At 39.1% G+C, this 18,740-nt stretch overlaps 2 protein-coding genes across 2 annotated transcripts; both read left to right on the top strand.

The window, feature by feature from the left end:
- Positions 1–1,230: 1,230 nt before the first annotated feature.
- On the top strand, positions 1,231–8,698 carry LOC132992418 (annexin A1-like). Its single transcript, XM_061061678.1, has 12 exons — positions 1,231–1,368; positions 1,454–1,561; positions 2,068–2,173; positions 2,400–2,494; positions 3,360–3,473; positions 3,839–3,929; positions 4,211–4,347; positions 5,341–5,434; positions 6,018–6,113; positions 6,978–7,036; positions 7,958–8,080; positions 8,225–8,698. The coding sequence occupies exons 2-12, from the start codon at positions 1,493–1,495 to the stop codon at positions 8,279–8,281; spliced, it is 1,041 nt and encodes a 346-aa protein (XP_060917661.1). The 5' UTR covers positions 1,231–1,368; positions 1,454–1,492; the 3' UTR covers positions 8,282–8,698.
- Positions 8,699–9,570: 872 nt separating this feature from the next.
- slc30a5 (solute carrier family 30 member 5) lies at positions 9,571–18,645 on the top strand. Its single transcript, XM_061061221.1, has 16 exons — positions 9,571–10,079; positions 10,892–11,014; positions 11,593–11,659; positions 11,786–11,871; positions 11,997–12,084; positions 12,637–12,724; positions 12,856–12,932; positions 13,030–13,200; positions 14,002–14,287; positions 15,361–15,569; positions 15,910–16,067; positions 16,175–16,304; positions 16,450–16,702; positions 16,781–17,007; positions 18,097–18,225; positions 18,367–18,645. The coding sequence occupies exons 1-16, from the start codon at positions 10,009–10,011 to the stop codon at positions 18,535–18,537; spliced, it is 2,334 nt and encodes a 777-aa protein (XP_060917204.1). The 5' UTR covers positions 9,571–10,008; the 3' UTR covers positions 18,538–18,645.
- Positions 18,646–18,740: the final 95 nt, after the last annotated feature.

The following is an 18,740-nucleotide window of genomic DNA, read 5'->3' as shown; positions in this document are numbered from 1 at the left end:
TTGGTCCCTCAGTCCAACCAACAGTACTCCAGGAAGGAGAAACTTGGTGGAGGGGACGTGCTTTTGTGTTCGTGTATAGACTATAACTAAGAAGGGGATGTAGCCTCAAGATCTTCAAAGAGAAGCTTGTGCAGAAATGCCTCAACAAACATCATTCTGCACTGGTTGCCTAAGAGAAGTCAGGTATTAGATGAGAAAGTAAACCTGTTTTGTTACCTATTCAAATATTATCCTACAAAAATTACAGTCTCAATATAAAGTGGTAATGAGGTTATGACAATAGGAGATTAAAAAAAAAAACGGTAATCATGAGCTGAAGAAGAGATGATTAACTGTCTTTGCTAATCTGCTGAAAGTGGACAGGGCAGTGGGAGTGACCTAAAACAAAGTTACTTTACCTTTTAAATGGAATTGTCCTACATGACAGACTTGGAGACGGACAAACACAACCTCTAACTCGTCATTTTCTCTTGTTGGATGAATCATTGGACTACACAGGGTTCGTTTTTTCCCTGACGATGGTCTGCACAGAACCTGTAGTTAAGCCACGCCCCCTTATATCAACTTTGTCCAGGTGTCTGTGTGATTAAAGCTATTCAAATGTAATGTAATTTGCAATAAACATCTTTGTACACAACAGTTCCTGATGTTTTTTTTACTGCTAAAATCTCATAAATGTTTCTGCCACTTTTAAACAGTAACCTAACTTATTAATCATTATGCTCCATAAACCACATCATTGTCACAAAAGCATATTTTCTTCCTTGTTACAATTTTGTGCTAACAATACCCACAATGCAAAGTGTCTGCTAACAGTTTTTTGTATATCTTCATGATTTAGCCTGAAGCTGCTCGCCTTGAGCACGAGATCATAGGGAACTTGTTTCATTCTAACTCCTCACTCTGATTTTTGCCATTTAAAGAATTTAACCATCATCCCCCAAGTAAAATCACTGGAGGACATTCATCAGGTTTCACACAGAGGACCCCCCCCCCCCCCCCAGCAAGTATCAGCTCTAGAGAAAAATGTTGAACATCAGGTTCAGTCTTATAATTATGCAAAAAGTGGTTACTTTAGAAAATGAACTACAGTTACCGCCGTCCGGCTGTCCTCGTTCTCTGCATGTGTGTGTGAATCTTACACAACAGAGGAGTCACCCAACCTGTCAGAAGAACCTCTGACTGTCACCTCACAGGAATGTTGTCTCAGAGAGGTGGATGGTGACTTGCCGATCCACTTTAAGTGTAAGTAAATCTGCCTGTTGAATCACCTGCACAGAGATGGGTGGAGACACACAGCAGGGTGAGTTAAAAAGTCACTCCTGAGATCTGCAGACTGCAGTGTGACGACGATCTGCAGGAGTACAGGTGAGCTTTTTATACAACGTTTGAATATGAGGCAGAAGACTCATCTTCAATACTTGATCTCATTCTTCCATTTTTCCTTCAACAGAGACATTTTGTCTGTTTATTAACTTAAAGCCAAGTCAACATGTCTATGTTCAAGAAATTCTTCAACAACGTCATCCATGACCGAGACAGCGATGACGAAAATATCAAAGTAAGTGTCAGAAAAATCAAAATACAGCAGCTGTTTGATTACATTTCTATATGATTCCCTGTTTTCCAACATTTTAATAGGCTGTAGAAATGATAGTTTTATTGGTTTGTTGTTGCAATGAAGTGTGTTTTATGATTATTCTGGAGGTGAAATGTGAGTGTGGTGGGGCGGGGTGGGGGTGTGGCCCACAAGCCCTTACAGTATGTTTTGACCTGAGATCCTGGAGCTCTTGTGTGACAACTTTTGAATTTGAATGCCAAATATAACGCCTTTTTGCCTTACAATCAAAAGCAACATATTCAGAAATGAAATAACCTGACAAAGACCTCTCTTAGACATTCAGAAGTTGAAGAGAAGCTCAAAATCTTTCTTTTCTTTTCTGACAAAAAGCATTATGTTTTTTCTGTGACTTAATAATTTAGTTGACTAAATGACAGCTGTTGTTTTTGGTTTGCAGCACCTTTAGTTAGAAAAACGTCTGATTTTTTTGTACCTGTGGTTTTAAGGTGAAGGGGAAGGTGAAACGAAAGTATTACGGAACAGTCGCCGAGTATCCAAACTTCAGTGCCAGCAGTGATGCGTCTGTTCTTCAGACAGCTATTGAACATCACAGTAAGTGGCCTAATGTGAAATAACTACAAAATGAGGTTAATGTCCCCTCTCTGAATGACATATTGAGCTGGGAACAAGCCACGCTGCTCCTCTGGTTTTCATTGTTTCATTGTTGTTCTGAGGAACACTTTTTCCTCCTCATCTCTGCACATAAAGCATGTATATACAGTCTGTTGATTAGATGCTTTTAAAAGAGTAAAATCAAAATAAAATGTGTCCCTGACAGACGTGGACGAGGATGTGATCGTTTCAGTCCTGGTGAAGAGAAACAACGAGCAGAGGCAGAAGATCAAAGTCACTTATGAAGCTTCTACTGGAAACGTGAGTGAATAAAAAAACAGACAAAAATACAATTCTGGAAAGTTATTGGAGTTTGAAATATTCTGCAAAACGTCCTCTGAGTTCACCATGCAAAGTGTTCAGGGCTTTTATAGATTTACAACACTATTAAGGTACATTTTGTGACTTGAACAAGTCTTTTAAAACAAAGACCAAGACACCTCGCACACTGCAGGACCCCAATATTGCATAAATGTATTTCTCCTTGTGGAATACATTTATGGAATATTTTGTCTTAGTTTTAAGTGATTTTTTTGCTCGACTCTGCAACCGCCCTTTTTGGTTTGGATGTGTGTGTTTTCTCAATTGTTGAACAAGTAATTTAAAATCAAAGCTGCAATCAAAGTTCTTATTTTTGGATTGTGTATCATATTTTTTTTTAAGTTCCTTCATTTTTATATAAATAATTTGCTTATTTCATCTTAAACCTTTATTATTAGACAAACTAAAGAAACTCCAGACTGCTGACTAAAACCTTGCTCGGTCTGGTATGACCAGTTTGAATGTGGCCAGTCAACAAGCTCTACATGACTATAGACATGAACATCCTGACTCACTTTGTCATGACTTTACATTTTTCAATGTAAAAACAAATAATTCCACTGGACAGATGACTTTTTCTCAGTGTATACCTTGTGAGAATCGTGTCAGTTGTTGGGAAAGTTGACTACATATCTCCACTCTAAAGCAAAAATTAAATAAAGTCTTGCTTTTAAGCTGATACATGTAGCATCTGTGGTAGCAATGTAATGCACACTCACATGAAATGTAAGATGTTGTGAAATCCCCTGGTTATCACACTGTTTTACACTCATGCCTCCACGTGGCTGCTCCCTGTGCGTCTTAGAGGCTGGATGAAGCTCTGGAGTCGGCTCTCAGGCACGACTTAGAGGATGTCACCCTGGCCCTGCTCATGACGCCCACTCGCTTTGATGCCTACGAGCTCAGGCAGGCCACCAAGGTAAATATCATCGCTTGTTCTCTGATTTGTAATTCAAATGTTATCTTATTCTACACGGTACACACAGAGTATCTTTATATTCAGAGAGAATGAGTCAAATTGATGACAAGTGATGCACTCAAAGCCCATCATTTATATCACAAACTTCATTTTGAGCCTGCAATGTGTTGGAGTTGACCGAATGTTACCCCCTTAATGGAACTAGGGAAATGTTTGGGGTATATACGCCGTGATCCTTGTCTGAAAGTCCCCCCTTAAAGATTCATCTTCTTCCTTTCTGATTGCTTTTAACTGCTGTTAACCCAGCATATCATTGATTGATTTATTTAAACTTGCCACTACAAACATTTGCTCTTTTCTAACAGGGTCTGGGCACCGATGAAGACGTGCTGGTGGAGATCCTAGCCACAAGAACGAATAAAGAAATCGAGGATATTAAGAGGGTCTACAAAGAAGGTGTGGACAAATTCAGTGTTGGTGCACTTCCTGAGCTCTGAGGCCCTGAAGGGATTTCACATTTTATGAAACATCTTTGCTATTTGCCTGTCCGTCAAACGTAGGCACAGCAGTAAAACAAAGCTGAATTCCTCGACCACGCAGCCCTGTAATAACACAGTTATGAAGACTGAACTTCTGCTAACTCCACCAGTGCAGCCAGACTCTGTTCAGTTATGTTACAGTTATGTCTGTTATGTTGCAAAGTCTGTTTGGGCTAATTGTTTTTTTTGTCCCCTCAGTGTATGAAGTTGAACTGGAGGAAGTCATTAAAGATGAGACCAGTGGTGACTTCACCACGGCCCTTCTGGCCATGTTGAAGGCTGAACAAGACGAGAGCGATGAAGTCGATATGGATTTAGTCCAAAAGGATGCAGAGGTAAATCAGGGGGGAAAAACTCATCAAGGAAAAAGCTGTTGTCCTTCAATATTTATCTACTTCCTGTGTGAGTCCAAATCTGATTGGTTCCGAATGAAGGGGTAAAATCTTTTCTCATGGGAGGAATCCTTTCTTTGTGTCGATCTTAGACAAATTAGTACGTCTTATCTCTCAGCTGATTTTATTCTGTACATCGACAAGTAGGATTTTCTGTCAAAAAATGTCTCTTAACAATCAAACCACATTACATTGCCTGTTAAAGACGTCACTGTTATGCCTTGCCATCAATGTAAGTCCTTTTCACATTGTGATTCTGCAACAGGGACATAAAAAAGTTCCTCCGTCAGTGCATCCTCAACAGCATAATATTGACGTCCCAGTGTGTGATTTCACATTGCGTTTGAGTGAGGAAGCATTAGAGGCAGGACGTGTACACACAGCGGGAGCTTCACACACATACACACCTTTTGTTACGCCTCTGTGACCACCTCAGATGCCGAATCAGGGGCTGAACGACTTTGCCACACTCTTCCGCCCCTGTGCATTACACACTGCAGACCAGGTGTTGTTTCAGCAGCAGAGTGCCTCACCACAGCGTCACATAGCGATCTGTAATCTGATTCACAAAGCTGTGTGGACCCAAAATAAACTGTTTTTGCTTTGAGTTAAGTTGCAACAAAAGTCTGAATAACCTGATCAAGAAGGTGTTTTTGTGAAGTGTAAAAATTTAAATAATGTTAGGTCTGTTGGCAAGACTGCCATATTCTGAAAACACTTGTTTTTTTTTAACTAAGGAAAGACACATTCTGGTGCAATCTCGAAATATCAAGAGAATCTACAAATCGTGTACAAATGATAAGCATTGTGCTATTCCTGTTGCCATTGTAAAGTTGGCACATTATTTCTTTGTTTAGCAGTGTGACTCAGCAGCTTTATCCTAAGAAGATAATTTGTATTAACTGGTGATGCTGTGTCACTGTTTTGTTCCTGCAGACTCTGTTTGAGGCAGCTGAGCATCCTGAAGGAATCAATGTTACCACCTTCATCAACATCCTGACCTCTCGGAACGCAAAGCAACTCTCTAAGAGTGAGTGTCTGAAGTGTTTGACTCCTTTAAGCTGCTGGGTTTGACTCATCAGAGGCTCAAGCAGCCAAAACCTCCCTTTCAAACACCAACACCTGGAAAAACAGGTTTGAACCACACCTGCAAGTAACCGAGGAACAAGGGAACACACCCAGACGTTTAGCCACGATAAAGAGAAAATCTTTTAGTCTAGTCTGGAGTTGATGGCTTATTTATGGGGAAATAAAAAACATTTATGGATTCTTATCAGCTTTGAATATCTTTTGAAGGTTTATTTAAGCACACATCATTAATGCAATTTTCAATCTTAAGATCATTTCTTTGTGCTACATATTGTCTGTGTTGCTCAAAGTTACTAAAATGACTCGACCAATAATACACATTTTAATGGAATGACTAAAAAACAAGCTCTTATTTATACTTCTTACAGTATGAATTGTGTGTCTAAAGATTACCTTAAACCAGACGAAGCAGGTTTTTCTTAAATCCCACAGCTGGTTGAGGTATCAGTATTCAATGCATGCACTTAATATAATTGCATTAACCATTTATTCTAAATACGTGTTATTTTCTGCTTACCTGCTAGCATTCCAGAAATATGCCTTGGGCAGTGACATGACATTACCTAAGGCTCTGGACATGCATCTTAGCGGCGACATTGAAGACTGTCTGCTGGACATTGGTGAGATACTTTCAGCAATTATTTTCCTAATGTGAACAGATTTGGTCTCACTTTTCATGGTTAAGGAGTTCACTTACAACAAGTTTAAAAAGCCCTCCAAACCATTTACTCAACTGGGATTAATGAGAACTGCATGGACTCAGTTTTGGTCATTTATTTTACATGAGATTCTTCATAATCTTAATTCATCCTAATCAACTTTTTTTGAATCTCAATGTTCAGTTTGAAACCTTTTAAAATAATTTTTGAGAGGAACATTTTGGAGACTTTAAAGTACATCTCTATCAGAAGGAAGTGTAAAGTGTAAAAAACTGCAGTTGTCCCAGTTGTTCTCCCTCTGACTGAGTCCCAGCTTAAACCTGCAGAATCAGTTTCTCTTGCAGCACTAGTGCTGTAGTATTACTTGTGTGTCCCAGGAGAACCACAGGCTACCAGTCTACAGTTTGGATTTTGAATCCTCTTTGTTAAGCAAAGTAATGTAAAACAACTTGCACCTTTATTCCAGCTAGACTAGACAACTAAAGAAATGCATCAGAGTGATGCCAAGGCTGCAGCTGCAGCATGCATCCTGCTACATAAGCACTGTTGATACTACAGCACTGTAAGCAGGAGATAATCAGCCCTTTCTGTCTGTGGAGCATGGCCACCTTCAGTTATCTACATTTATTATTAACAGACTGGACATCCTCATAAAGTCTGCATTTTATTATTGACAAGCGTTGACTTAATTGTTGATCAACTGATGTTTAAATGGAGAAGCTGCTATCAAGACTTCAGCTTGTGAGGTTCAGCTACATTAAAGTCACATTCGACTTCATGTAAGTATATCCAATACTCACATGTTTGTGTCTCTTTGTTGTTCAGTGAAATGCTCCTGGAACACGTCGGCGTTCTTCGCTGAGAAGCTCCATAAGGCTATGGACGTGTGTATAAATACTCCATCTTACCCTCTAAGCAGATGTTAAGAGTGCATATCTGTGTGTATGAGTGTATGAGTGTGTTAATGTGTGTACATGTGGATCTCTGTGGAACTGTTTTGTTTGCTCATAACTTTGACTTCTTTTTGGTAAGAATTAGGTAACTTCTATCTTAGGCATCATTTTGGAGGGAATTTAGATACTTTTTTTCCTGCTCACTCTGAGAGAAACGTGGTCCTGGACGTCTTAATGTACACGTTATTATCTTTCTGTCATGTGTCTATTTGGAAATTTAGACAGAGTAGTGCAAATCTAAGACATGTACTGTATGTCATATTACGCTGAAATCAAATGCAAGTACTGTGCAAACTGAGTACTAATAAGACATCGGCTTCTTTGTCAATCCCTTTTTAGCAGCTGACTAAATTTGGAGCTCTGGCCTCCATTAATAATAATAATAATAATAATCCTTTGGAAGACAATGACTAACTGTAAAGGGAGGTTATGCACAGATGTAATGTGAACTGCTACATAAATTCAACTTATGTCATCCTCTTTCCAAATGTTTAGTAATGTTCCTTAAAGCTGTGGTTGTGCATACATGTTTACACTTATTCATGTTGTGTAAACAAGTGTGCAATATGGGATAATATGCAATATTAGAATGCAATAATATGCAATATGTTGGTTGTGGTTGTCATGGGTAAGTGCGTCTCTGTCTACATGTGTGTTGTTTGAAATGTTGATTATTGTTATTTATTAGTTCTACTGCGGAGGAGCTAAATGTGTATAGTTTTTTGCTACAGGGGGCAATAATGCATCCTATCATATCCGTAACATACACATATTTAATGAAGACACTTAACACTACAGTAGTTTGCACATAGTGGTGTTTGCAGTCAACCATCCTCTGCTCTGTTCTCACAGGGTCACGGCACATGTGAGCAAACTCTCATCCGGGTGCTGGTGAGCCGCTCTGAGGTGGACCTGAAGAAGATCGTGGAGGAGTACAGGGCTATGTATGGAGTTAGCCTTCAGGACTCCTTAGTGGTAAAGTATCCAAACTATTAAGTATTCACATTTTCCCTGATGTCTACCATTGTGTTTTCCCCAAAATTAAGTTAAGCGAAGAAACCAATGACTTTATTGTATCAGAGAATTTCTGCTGATTATGTCTTTTTCTCTGTTTCACAGAATGACACAGAGGGACACTATCAGGCTGTCCTGCTTGGACTGTGTGGACCTTTCTGAAAATCTGGTGTTACCTACTTACTAGAAATAAATCTTGTCTCACATTGTGTAAAATTGTGAATTATTTGACATAAATCAAAGTGTTTTCCCAACATCATTAATATGTCTGACTTAAACATATTGCTAGTGTTAAAACAGCTTATTCACATGAATGCTTATCCTGTGTTATAAATGTTTTTAACTGTTGGTTAGTGTGGGTTTGTTTCTTTCTGTGCTGTGTCTTTATTAAAATCTTTATGTCCAATTGAACCTACGATTGTGATGAGGTCCTGATTCAAAAACTGCTTCTAGAAACTTCCTTTAACGAAAACTTACTTGTTGTTTTTATTGTTGCCTTTTCTTTTACAAGTTGTCAACTGTATTAGAATGGATAATAAACGACCATGTTGCAGTTAAATCTCTATTTTTAAGTAAAAATTAGGAAGACTGAGTTACTTCTTTGACTCTGGGAACCAGTGTCAAGGCTTCATGGGAGCTGTAGTTGTTTTAATGCAGTCTGAGTAAATCTGTCTTTTTTCATAGATGATTTTAAAATGATACTGTAGTAAATTCAGCAGTAGAAACTTTGCAAGTCCATATCCACCAGGACAACATAAGAAAAACTTATTCTACATACACTTCTACACAATAGTTTGATCTGGTACTGCAAAATGACTGAAAATACTACTCAAGACGGAAACACTGTGGGACTGAATCTAATTTTTTAATTTGTAGGGACAAAAACTACAACATTTTATGAATACATTTGGTGTCTGAATTATTTTATCTTTATATGAATACCCAATACGAAGGGAAAGAAGACTGAAAATATTCCAAAGATTAAAATGGTTATATGTTTTAGTTCAAAATAATCAATTGGCTACATTGAAATACTGGTAGAAATGTCTTACAAATTAAATAAGGACAAATCTCATTCCAAATATAGGCTACAGTCTGAATCATGAGATTAAGACAAAATCTGGAATTTCTTAGTAATTATTGTAAACATTATTTATAAATAACAAGCATCTTGAAATTTTAAAGAATGTTTTTCAGATGTTTTTTTCCCACGCCAGTATAATCAGGGAAATGAAGGCGTAATAGTCAAGATTTTGAGACAAAGATGTTGTTATCAAAATAAAAAAAACACCAAAAAAATGTAGTAATTCAGAGTAAAATAAACTGAACTCATGTTGGTAAGCCAAATACTTTAAATACATTTGATAATACACAGTCTATGAGGTAAACCAGTAAACTGCCATCATCATCAGCGCAGAAGTCTGAACTGCGCAGGCGCAACGTGACGTGGAATGTTTACCGTGTCCGGAAGTGCCGTGGCTCTTTGGCCAGGCTGGACGTTTTATCCTGAAATCTCACTCTCTAGTTGGTATTGTATTGAAGTTAACCCACATTTCGCAAATTATTTAACTCGACTACGACTAAAAACATTAGTTTGACGTACAACGTACACTTAAGGAGCGTCGTAGCTCAAAACTGACGATACAAAGTGCTCATTTAACCGGCTTGCTAAACTAGCTTACAGGCTAAGAGGACTGACAGCTGACTGTATGCTGTTTCCCTGTTTACAATTCATTTAATAGATTTAGCAAGTTTGAACGAAAGACTGGGTTACAACCAGAAGCCGCCTGGTCATGGTCTTCACCACACCACCAGTTTCAGGGTCGAGATGACAGAGAGGTTTTTGTTTTTGTGGACATAATTGAAGTGGTCGAGTGTGAAGATTAAACATGGAAGATAAATACAGCAGCAACGTGCTGTCAGGAGGGAAGCTGGGCATGGTGGAAGTACCCAACTCTAGGTACGTACAGTTTAGTTAAACAACCTGTGTGAAATCATATCATTATAGTAGCTTCAAATGAAGTCACATGTTTCTAGAATAGGTCCATCTTAGGCTAAGTATGCTTAGTATCTTGCTTCTTTTATCAGGAATGACATGTTTTCTATGTATGTCCAACTAATAAGATGTCCTATAATAATGCCTGTGTCCACTGTCCAAGGTGACATTGTTAAATGTATTGTTTACAAACTCTGTATAGATTTATAATATTTTATTTTAAGGAAAACTCATTTAATCCTCACTTTAAAGAAGTAAGAACAGTTTAATATTAACTTGATGATTACTGGATTACTACATTTTCAGATGGGGCGGCAGTAGCTCTGTAGGGACTTGGGTTGGGAATCGGAGGGTTGCCGATTCAAGTCCCGGCCCGGACCAAGTCCGGAAATTGGTCTAGTAGCTGGAGAGGTGCCAGATCACCTCCTGAGCACTGCCGAGGTGCCCTTGAGCAAGGCACCAAACCCCCTCCCCACCATCAGCTCAGGAGCGCCCGCTGTGGGCAGCCCCCTAACTCTGACATCTCTCCATTAGTGCATGTCCATAGGATCCTGTTTGTGCATGTGTGTATTTCAGCCTATGTTTGTGTAGCATGTTTACTAGACAGAGTGTAAAATCGAATTTCCCCTCGCGGGATTAATAAAAGTATATAAATTAAATTATGATTAATTGGATGATTTCTTCAGACATATTTAGGATACTGGTGCAAATTGTGGAAAGGCTTTAACATGACAGATCTCCAGTAGTGAAATATATGTCTTTGTCCTTTTCTTCAGGTTAACAAGATATATAGTTTTACTCATTATTACGAAGATCCTAAAGGCCCTGGGGATCTTTGAATCTTATGATATCCTCAAAGTGGTTCACATTGTGCAGTTCATCTTCATACTTAAATTAGGGTAAGTACTCTTCCGTTGTTAATTGCTTTAGTTTCATTCCATATATCGTGGTCAGCCTGAACTTGATGTTTGTGTTTTTACTGCAGTCAAGCCGCTTGAAAAGTGATGCACGTCTCATATCAAATAATAACATAATAATAATATCAAAGCGTCTCAATGTTTCTCATCACCTGTGACAGATTTTTCTAAATAAAATATCGAAACATCCAATATGACTAAAATATCAAAGTGTCTTAATGCAATTTGAGCAGACTTTACCTTTAATTATCTCAAAAACTATACAGTAAAATCTGGACTACAGCCAGGGACATGAGGAACAAGAATCCATTGAAAGTTTCTTGTCTTCACATTGTGTTTTTTTTCTCTCAGCCGTTATTATTGATGGTATCTTTTGCTGAAATCCGCGGCCGCATTCATTCTTTTTGGGCGCTCCAAGCACCTGTACCGTAAACCCGGTATAGACACACATAATTTTTTAAGTGGCAGTCTTTTTGCTAAAGACAGCTCACTTGACTGTAATGTATTTTTGGTGTTGTCATTGGAGATAACATGCTAACTGCTATCCTTCTCTTTCCCAGGAGTGCTGTTATTCTGCTTTTCTTTCAAAAGCCTTTCTCCTCAGGAAAAGCCATTTCAAAAAGACAGGTGTGTTGTAAATCTTCCCCTCTGCAGCCGGATGATTACAGTAAAATGTTGTTGTTGTTTTTACCATTTTCTCTCTGTAGATCTTAACTTTAATTTGTTTTGATTTTATTTCTGTTTCCTTCACAGTGGATAAAGTTACTAAAGCATGCTGTTTTCAGCTGCATCATCTCCCTCCTGGGCTTCTTTGGCCTGACCCTCTGTGGCCCTCTAAGGTAAAATGTCCCCAGAAATGTGTGTCAGACTTTTTGTTTTGTTAACTTTTTGTCTTAGTATGAGCTCATTTAGACTCAAGATGTGTTCAGGTTGTCACTAAAACTCTGGATTGTGTCTTTTACAGGACGCTGTTACTTTTTGAGCACAGTGATGTGGTGGTTCTTGCCCTCCTCGGGGTTCTGTTCACCAGCTCAGGAGGAGGACCATCCAAGGTAGGGGGTCACACAAGTTAACCTCAATTTATTTCATATTGAAAAGCTTGTTGACAATCTGACTGTTTGACTGCGAGTGTCTCCTGCATTGTGGGACTTTGATGAAGCAGAATCAGAATCACAATAAGTTATAATGTCAAGAATGTTTAAACATACAAGAAATTCCTCTTGGTATTTTGGTAGATTAAAATAAACATGGAAAAATGTCAATAAGGAAACTTCTTAAGTGCATTTGACATTGTATTATAAAAATGATGGCCAAAAGCCTGAAAATAAGACTGGAGTTTAACAGAAAAATTATATCTTTTATAGAACAATAGTTCATTGCTGTCTGCTGGGAGAAACTTTGTGAGGAGGCAGAGACTCCCACATTTAAAAAAAAATGTTTAAAAAATGATGAAATATTTGTTGTAACTTTGCTTTATCTGCTGCATTTTGTGCCTCATATAAGATATTTAATAACAACTTGCCTGTAAACACTGCCTCAGATGAATATGTCACTTTGATAGATGTGTTTTAAATTCATTTCTGTTTGTTTGTGGTTTTGGGCAGACTCGAGGAGCGGCGTTATTCATCATCGCTGTGATCTGCCTTCTGCTCTTTGACAATGATGATCTCATGGCAAAGATGGCTGAGCACCGTATCCTTTCATTCCCTGTGAAGGGCAGCATTTACATCTGTTCTGTTATTGGTCTGCTCTGTTTTTGTTGTGCATTATTTATAATATTCCTGTGTTTACATAGCATCTGCCTTAACTCGTCTTTTAACCAGCTGAGGGACACCATGACAGTGCGCTCACTCACTTCCTCTACACTGCCATTGCATTTTTAGGGGTTGCAGATCATAAAGTAAGCAAAACCCACTCAGTACATTTGATGTTCAATGCTGCCTTCAGAAGCACGGTGAAACATTTGTTTTGCTTTCTTCATGAATTTCCTCCATCAGGGTGGTGTAGTGCTGTTGGTGGTCTCCCTGTGCCTGAAGGTGGGCTTCCACACCGCCTCCAGGAAACTATCTGTTGAACTCGGCGGTGCAAAACGCCTCTATGCCTTAGACAACCTGGTGTCTGCTGTGGTGCTGCTGCCCTGGGTCATCGTGCTATCAGCAACAACAGATGTAAGTGCAATAACTCTTAACATTCATGATTTGTCCTTTCAGAGAGCTAACAAGAGTCACAGAAAGTTGGAGAAAATTAGTAAAAAGACATATTGAGATGAGATGTTTCCAGGGGAAATTAGTGTTTACTGAAGAAAAAGATCAAACCAGAGATGTTGTTTCAAGATGTAACAAAGCGTAGGTCAAAGGAATGGCTGCCTTACATGTTTTTTTTACTCCAATTATCAAACATTTTGATCCAAAACAAGACATCTACTTTCTAGAATATAATTGAAATTTGAGACGATATTTATGATCCACACAACGTGTTTTGTAACGATTTAAAGAAAGTCCGGATCTTTCCTTTATTAACCTGCTGATTAAAAGATGCTCTGTGACCGACAGTTTCGTCTATCAAGCCGTATTTTATTTGTATTTGCTGTGGATATTTGTTGTCCCCGGGGGTTTTTGTGACTACTGGATGTTTTCACAGAGCCACCTCCCTATTTATGTAGTAGATATATGAGATTTAGACAGAGAGAGATTTGTCTCTCCACAAAAAAAAATCTTCTTTCCATGCGTTTTATGTTAATTCTTTATTGATGTTATCAAGACTCTATCTAACCTCTATCATATTTTCAGAGTTGGTACTTTATTGGTTTATTTGACTGCTTTGCATTGTGTTGTATTGATAAGACTACACAATGCACAGTATAATAATAATGTTCCTTATATGGTGCTTACCACTTCTTTGTGTTTTTTATGCTCAGATGAGTTTTTTTTTAAAGTCTGCCTGTTTTTCTACGTCTCTCTCGATACTAGAGTAAAGTAGAATCCTGGTCGTCACTTGTCCTGCCGTTCGGGATGATCATCTTCTCTGTAATGATCCTGGAGTTTTACGTTGAGGCCATCTGCAGCGCTAAGATGGAGGCGCCGAGGTGTGCCCGCTACGGCGCCATCTCCCTCTTCCTTAGTGCCCTCCTGCTGGCTAACTTCTGGACTCACCCGCTGACCGACCAGCTGCGCTCCATGAGCATACCCCAGCAGGTCAGCACAGAGCACGTGCTCTCTGGAGGAGTGATCGTCAGCGCCGTCTTCTTTATCATGTGTGAGTAAAAGCTGTGGGACTCAGCAGAATGATGGTTGTGTAGTGATGGTGTCAAGTAGTTATTTAAAACCTACACCAATTGATCCATCTTTCTGGAGTCAAGACAACTCTGGGCCAGCTTTCTGTTAGTCTCACCCCATCCAAGCAAAACATTTCTGAATGCACAGACAGATTTATCTCTGTTTGTCAATACTCTCACTGAAAGTTGAAACAAGCTGTGTTACTGTCAACTTTTATTTTCCTGCTTATAATGCCTCCAACCATTTCAGGGTGGCATTCCAGTTATTTGTCAATGTAATGTCACAGGAATGCCTGAAGGTATTAAAGTCACTTAGTCAAACGGTCCACTTGGAGATTTTTTGTTTGTCTACCGCAATCCCTCAAAAACTGTTTGGTCTTAACTTCATCAAAAGAAAAGTGTCAAAATGTGGATTTTCCGATATATTTAACCCAAATTGTCAAAGGGTCACCTTCTCTATGACTTCATAATATCATGGAAAGAGAACGTATGATCACAATTCCTCTCAAATGTAAGTGAACACAGTAGGTCTAGAGTTTCTAGAGGCTCACCATTGGACATTCACCCCTCGCTCTACCCTTTGCATGCTTGTTCATTCTGCTTTCAAGAGATGAGTATAAGAGTAATCTCTCAGAAAGACAGACAGGATTTTGCTGCAACTGCTCCTGTTTAATGAACATATTCTTTTGATGTTTAGTTTTACAGGAAATGCTGTCTTTATGTGGGAAACACTGATGCATGTAAACGGTTATTTGACTTGTTAGGGAGTCGTACATCAAGCTGTTTTACATTTTAATTTAGCATTATGAAGCATTACAAATGTAGTATTTAAAAGAACAAGAGCAACAGTTCTAGGATGATGTCATCAAGTACAGCAGGAATATAATACACAGTCAGTTTATTACACTGTGTTTTCTGAACATTTACCCTCTTGTATTTAAACATAAAGGAACACATGTACTGTATACTGTACTATTACACTTAACAGTCATTTAAAACATAAACAATCTAACTGAAACACCAACCTTTATTTCTCCTCGCTCCTTCCTTGCAGCATCCAGCATCCTCTCATCTCCGTCTAGAAAAGGTCAGAAGGGCACCTTGGTGGGATATTCACCTGAAGGGACCCCTCTGTACAACTTCATGGGCGACGCCCTACAGCACACGTCACAGTCCCTCCCTCGGTTCATCAAAGAGTCCCTGAAACAGATCCTGGAGGAATACGACTCCAGACAGATCTTCTACTTCCTGTGTCTCAATCTGGTATGTACGGCCACAGAAAGAAAAAAAAAACAAAACTGACTGCTGCCGATCAGATGAATGATCAAGAATGTAAATGCATGGCCAATTCAACATGTAGATAATTGTTTACAAAAATAACAATGGTGGGTCTAAAAAAACAACATCAATACTGAAAGTTTAGCTTAGTTCTTAAAAGTGAAACTTTTTAAAGAAACTGCAAAAGTAAAAATAAAAAAACATCCTCCCCTTATGTCTTTTTTTAAATGCTTTGTCTTCATACCTTTTTTTTTCTCAGGATCCAGTTTCAGGATTGGTGTGTGTACAGTTAAATGTCAATGTATTTTCTGTTTCTCTGTTTTAGGCGTTCACGTTTGTCGAGCTGTTTTATGGCGTTTGGACCAACAGTCTGGGTTTGATCTCTGACGGCTTCCACATGCTGTTTGACTGCTCCGCTTTAGTCCTGGGTTTGTTTGCTGCTCTAATGACGCGCTGGAAAGCCACCAGGATCTTCTCCTACGGGTAGAGTTCATGAAGAGCATGTGAAAATGATTTGATGGGAGTTGTTGGGATAATGGAAAGCTATTGAAAAAAATTAATTGAAAAAATAAATGTCTTGTTTTGTGCAGGTTTGGTCGTGTTGAGATACTCTCTGGATTCATTAATGGCTTGTTCCTGATGGTCATCGCTTTCTTTGTTTTTGTGGAGTCAGTCACACGTGTGTTGGATCCTCCGAATATAAACACTGACATGTTGACTGTGAGTACATGAATCTACTATTTAATGTTATGGATTAAGACTGAATTGTTCCTTGATCAAACGCGTAGTGATGCTTTTTGTAATGTATTGATATGATTATCATAGATTCAGTCTTAACTCTGGGTGTTGTTTCTGTCCCGTGCAGCCGGTGTCTGTCGGAGGCTTACTGGTCAACCTGGTCGGTATCTGCGCTTTCAGTCACGCTCACTCCCACGGCAGCAACAAAAGCTGCTCCTCGCATGACCACGGCCACTCACACCACGGCCACTCCCACAGCGAACACAGCCACGGGGGTCACGGACACTCCCACGGCGGACACGGACACAGCAGTCATGGGCATGGTGGACATGGGCACTCCCATGGCTCGGGAGGTGGAGGCATGAACGCTAACATGAGAGGTTTGTGATGCAGCTAATCGAAGCACTGTTTAAAAGAAAGTCGCCCTATGATATAATCCTCAAGTGTTTTTCTTCCAGGTGTTTTCCTGCATGTACTTGCTGATACGTTGGGCAGCGTCGGAGTCATCATCTCCACCATCCTCATCCGTCAGTTTGGCTGGTTGATCGCTGACCCCATCTGTTCGCTCTTCATCGCCACGCTCATTTTTCTCAGCGTCATCCCTCTGCTGAAGGACGCCTGTGAGGTTCTTCTTCTGCGAGCCCCCCCAGAAAATGAGAAGGAGCTGAACAGTGCGCTGGAAAAGGTAAGGAGTCTCACATCATTGTATCTATAACAAGATTTATAAAGAGGGAGACAGAAAAAATCAAATGCTTTTGCTAATTCATTTTATTTTGATACATCAGATCAATGTGGTGAGCATGCCGTTTCTATTCTGTATTTTTACATTTTAAAGCTCAATTCAAACCAAAAATAGCTTTTTTGAGTCACTTAAGTCTTATATTGATTGTCACCTCTATGCCATTATCTGGCCTGCAATGACAAAAACAGTCATTTTGTCACATAACAGTTCAGTGCTATTTGATGCTGTAAGCAAACATCTTTTGATCAATCAAGTTCTTCTTAAGGTTCTGTTTTTACACAAAACATGTAAACTTACTGAATCAAATATTACCCTGCTTGTAATATCTTGGAAACTTAAAAATCGGTCGCAAACATGATAGCGTTTTACCTCGACCAATGAGCAGGATATTACAGAACATGTATTAAGTATATAAATATAAGAATAGGAGGCTATGTATCTGTAACAAAGTAATTGCTTTTTACTGTCAGATGATTGTGTATTTATCTTAAAGGAGCAATCTGTAAGATATCTACAATATTAAATCATAAAATGACCTTACTATATGATCAGACTTTAAGGAAACATGCTATGTTGAAGTGCTGGCTTCTCTGACAACAATGCAGCAGCCAGTGTGTCCTCCTAAGTTTAGATTCTGGTCCTGAATGCTCTGGATTTGTTTTCATTAGAGAACGTTGGCGGTTTAAATGCAACCCCACACGGCCGTTGAGAGCATTTATCACGGCAAACCAACAAGTGTAAGAGTGATGGAAGCCTACCCAAGAGAACTGGTTCAGATAGAAGTGATTGTACACGACCTAAAAATATTGAAGATGATTTTGAAAAATGGAGAGAGGTTAGAACACAGAAAGGTTTACAGAGCGATGCAAAGCTGGCTAAACACTGAAGCTTCAGTGTCTGACATGTGAACCCATGTGTGCATCGACTCTAGGGAGGAGTGCCAAAAAAGAACTGGAGCAAGTACTTACGTATTCACCTTGGCTACCATTAAAAAATATTGATGTTCATTTTTTTCCTAAACTGTTGTTTCAGATTGAGAAGATTGAAGGAGTTTTGTCGTTCCGGGATCCTCATTTCTGGAGACATTCAGCCAACGTGATCGCAGGGACCATCCACCTCCAGATCATGTCAGACGTGGTGGAGCAGAGGATCATACAGCAGGTACAGAATATTAAGTTGCCCATCTGATCTCTATCTGAGGGCCAAACTTCAAAGGCCTGAGGTACTGGTCCCTAAAGGGGACATTTTTCAATTTAGGTCATTGTTTGCTCCCATGTAATAATTAATTCCCCTCATCTGTAGGTGACAACCATTTTGAAAGACGCCGGGGTGAATAATTTGTCGGTGCAGGTGGAGAAGGAGGCGTACTTTCAGCACATGTCTGGACTCAGCACAGGATTTCATGAAGTTCTTGCGATGACTCAGCAGATGGAGTCCATGAAAGACCTGAAAGATGGGACGTGTATCATGTGAAGAACATTTTTTGGGACCAAATGAAACTCGACATTCAGACTCTTTTGCATTGAAATGTACAGTATATGTGTGTATGTGGTTCTAATAAATCTGAATATATTGGTTTTACCTGAGTCAGCTGTTTTCGTAAATAAAATTAAATACTGAATATTAAACATTCAGTATTTAACTCTATTATTAGCTGAATAATAAAGGGCAGCTGT

The sequence above is a fragment of the Labrus mixtus genome, chromosome 17 (assembly GCF_963584025.1).
Source record: "Labrus mixtus chromosome 17, fLabMix1.1, whole genome shotgun sequence".
In the NCBI taxonomy this organism is placed as follows: domain Eukaryota; kingdom Metazoa; phylum Chordata; class Actinopteri; order Labriformes; family Labridae; genus Labrus; species Labrus mixtus.
The sequence above is the reverse complement of the archived record's forward strand: the minus strand, read 5'-3'. Positions and strand labels throughout refer to the sequence as shown.

What these genes read in the sequence shown, in the direction of transcription:
- LOC132992418 (XM_061061678.1), top strand. Translation starts at nt 1,493, where the DNA reads ATGTCTATGTTCAAGAAATTCTTCAACAACGTCATCCATGACCGAGAC. An exon ending in AGACTGTCTGCTGGACATTG is followed by an intron (nt 6,114 to 6,977) that starts GTGAGATACTTT and finishes TTTGTTGTTCAG; the next exon opens with TGAAATGCTCCTGGAACACG. An exon ending in GCCTTCAGGACTCCTTAGTG is followed by an intron (nt 8,081 to 8,224) that starts GTAAAGTATCCA and finishes TCTGTTTCACAG; the next exon opens with AATGACACAGAGGGACACTA.
- slc30a5 (XM_061061221.1), top strand. Translation starts at nt 10,009, where the DNA reads ATGGAAGATAAATACAGCAGCAACGTGCTGTCAGGAGGGAAGCTGGGC. An exon ending in CAGGAGGAGGACCATCCAAG is followed by an intron (nt 12,085 to 12,636) that starts GTAGGGGGTCAC and finishes GGTTTTGGGCAG; the next exon opens with ACTCGAGGAGCGGCGTTATT. An exon ending in TAAACACTGACATGTTGACT is followed by an intron (nt 16,305 to 16,449) that starts GTGAGTACATGA and finishes TGTCCCGTGCAG; the next exon opens with CCGGTGTCTGTCGGAGGCTT.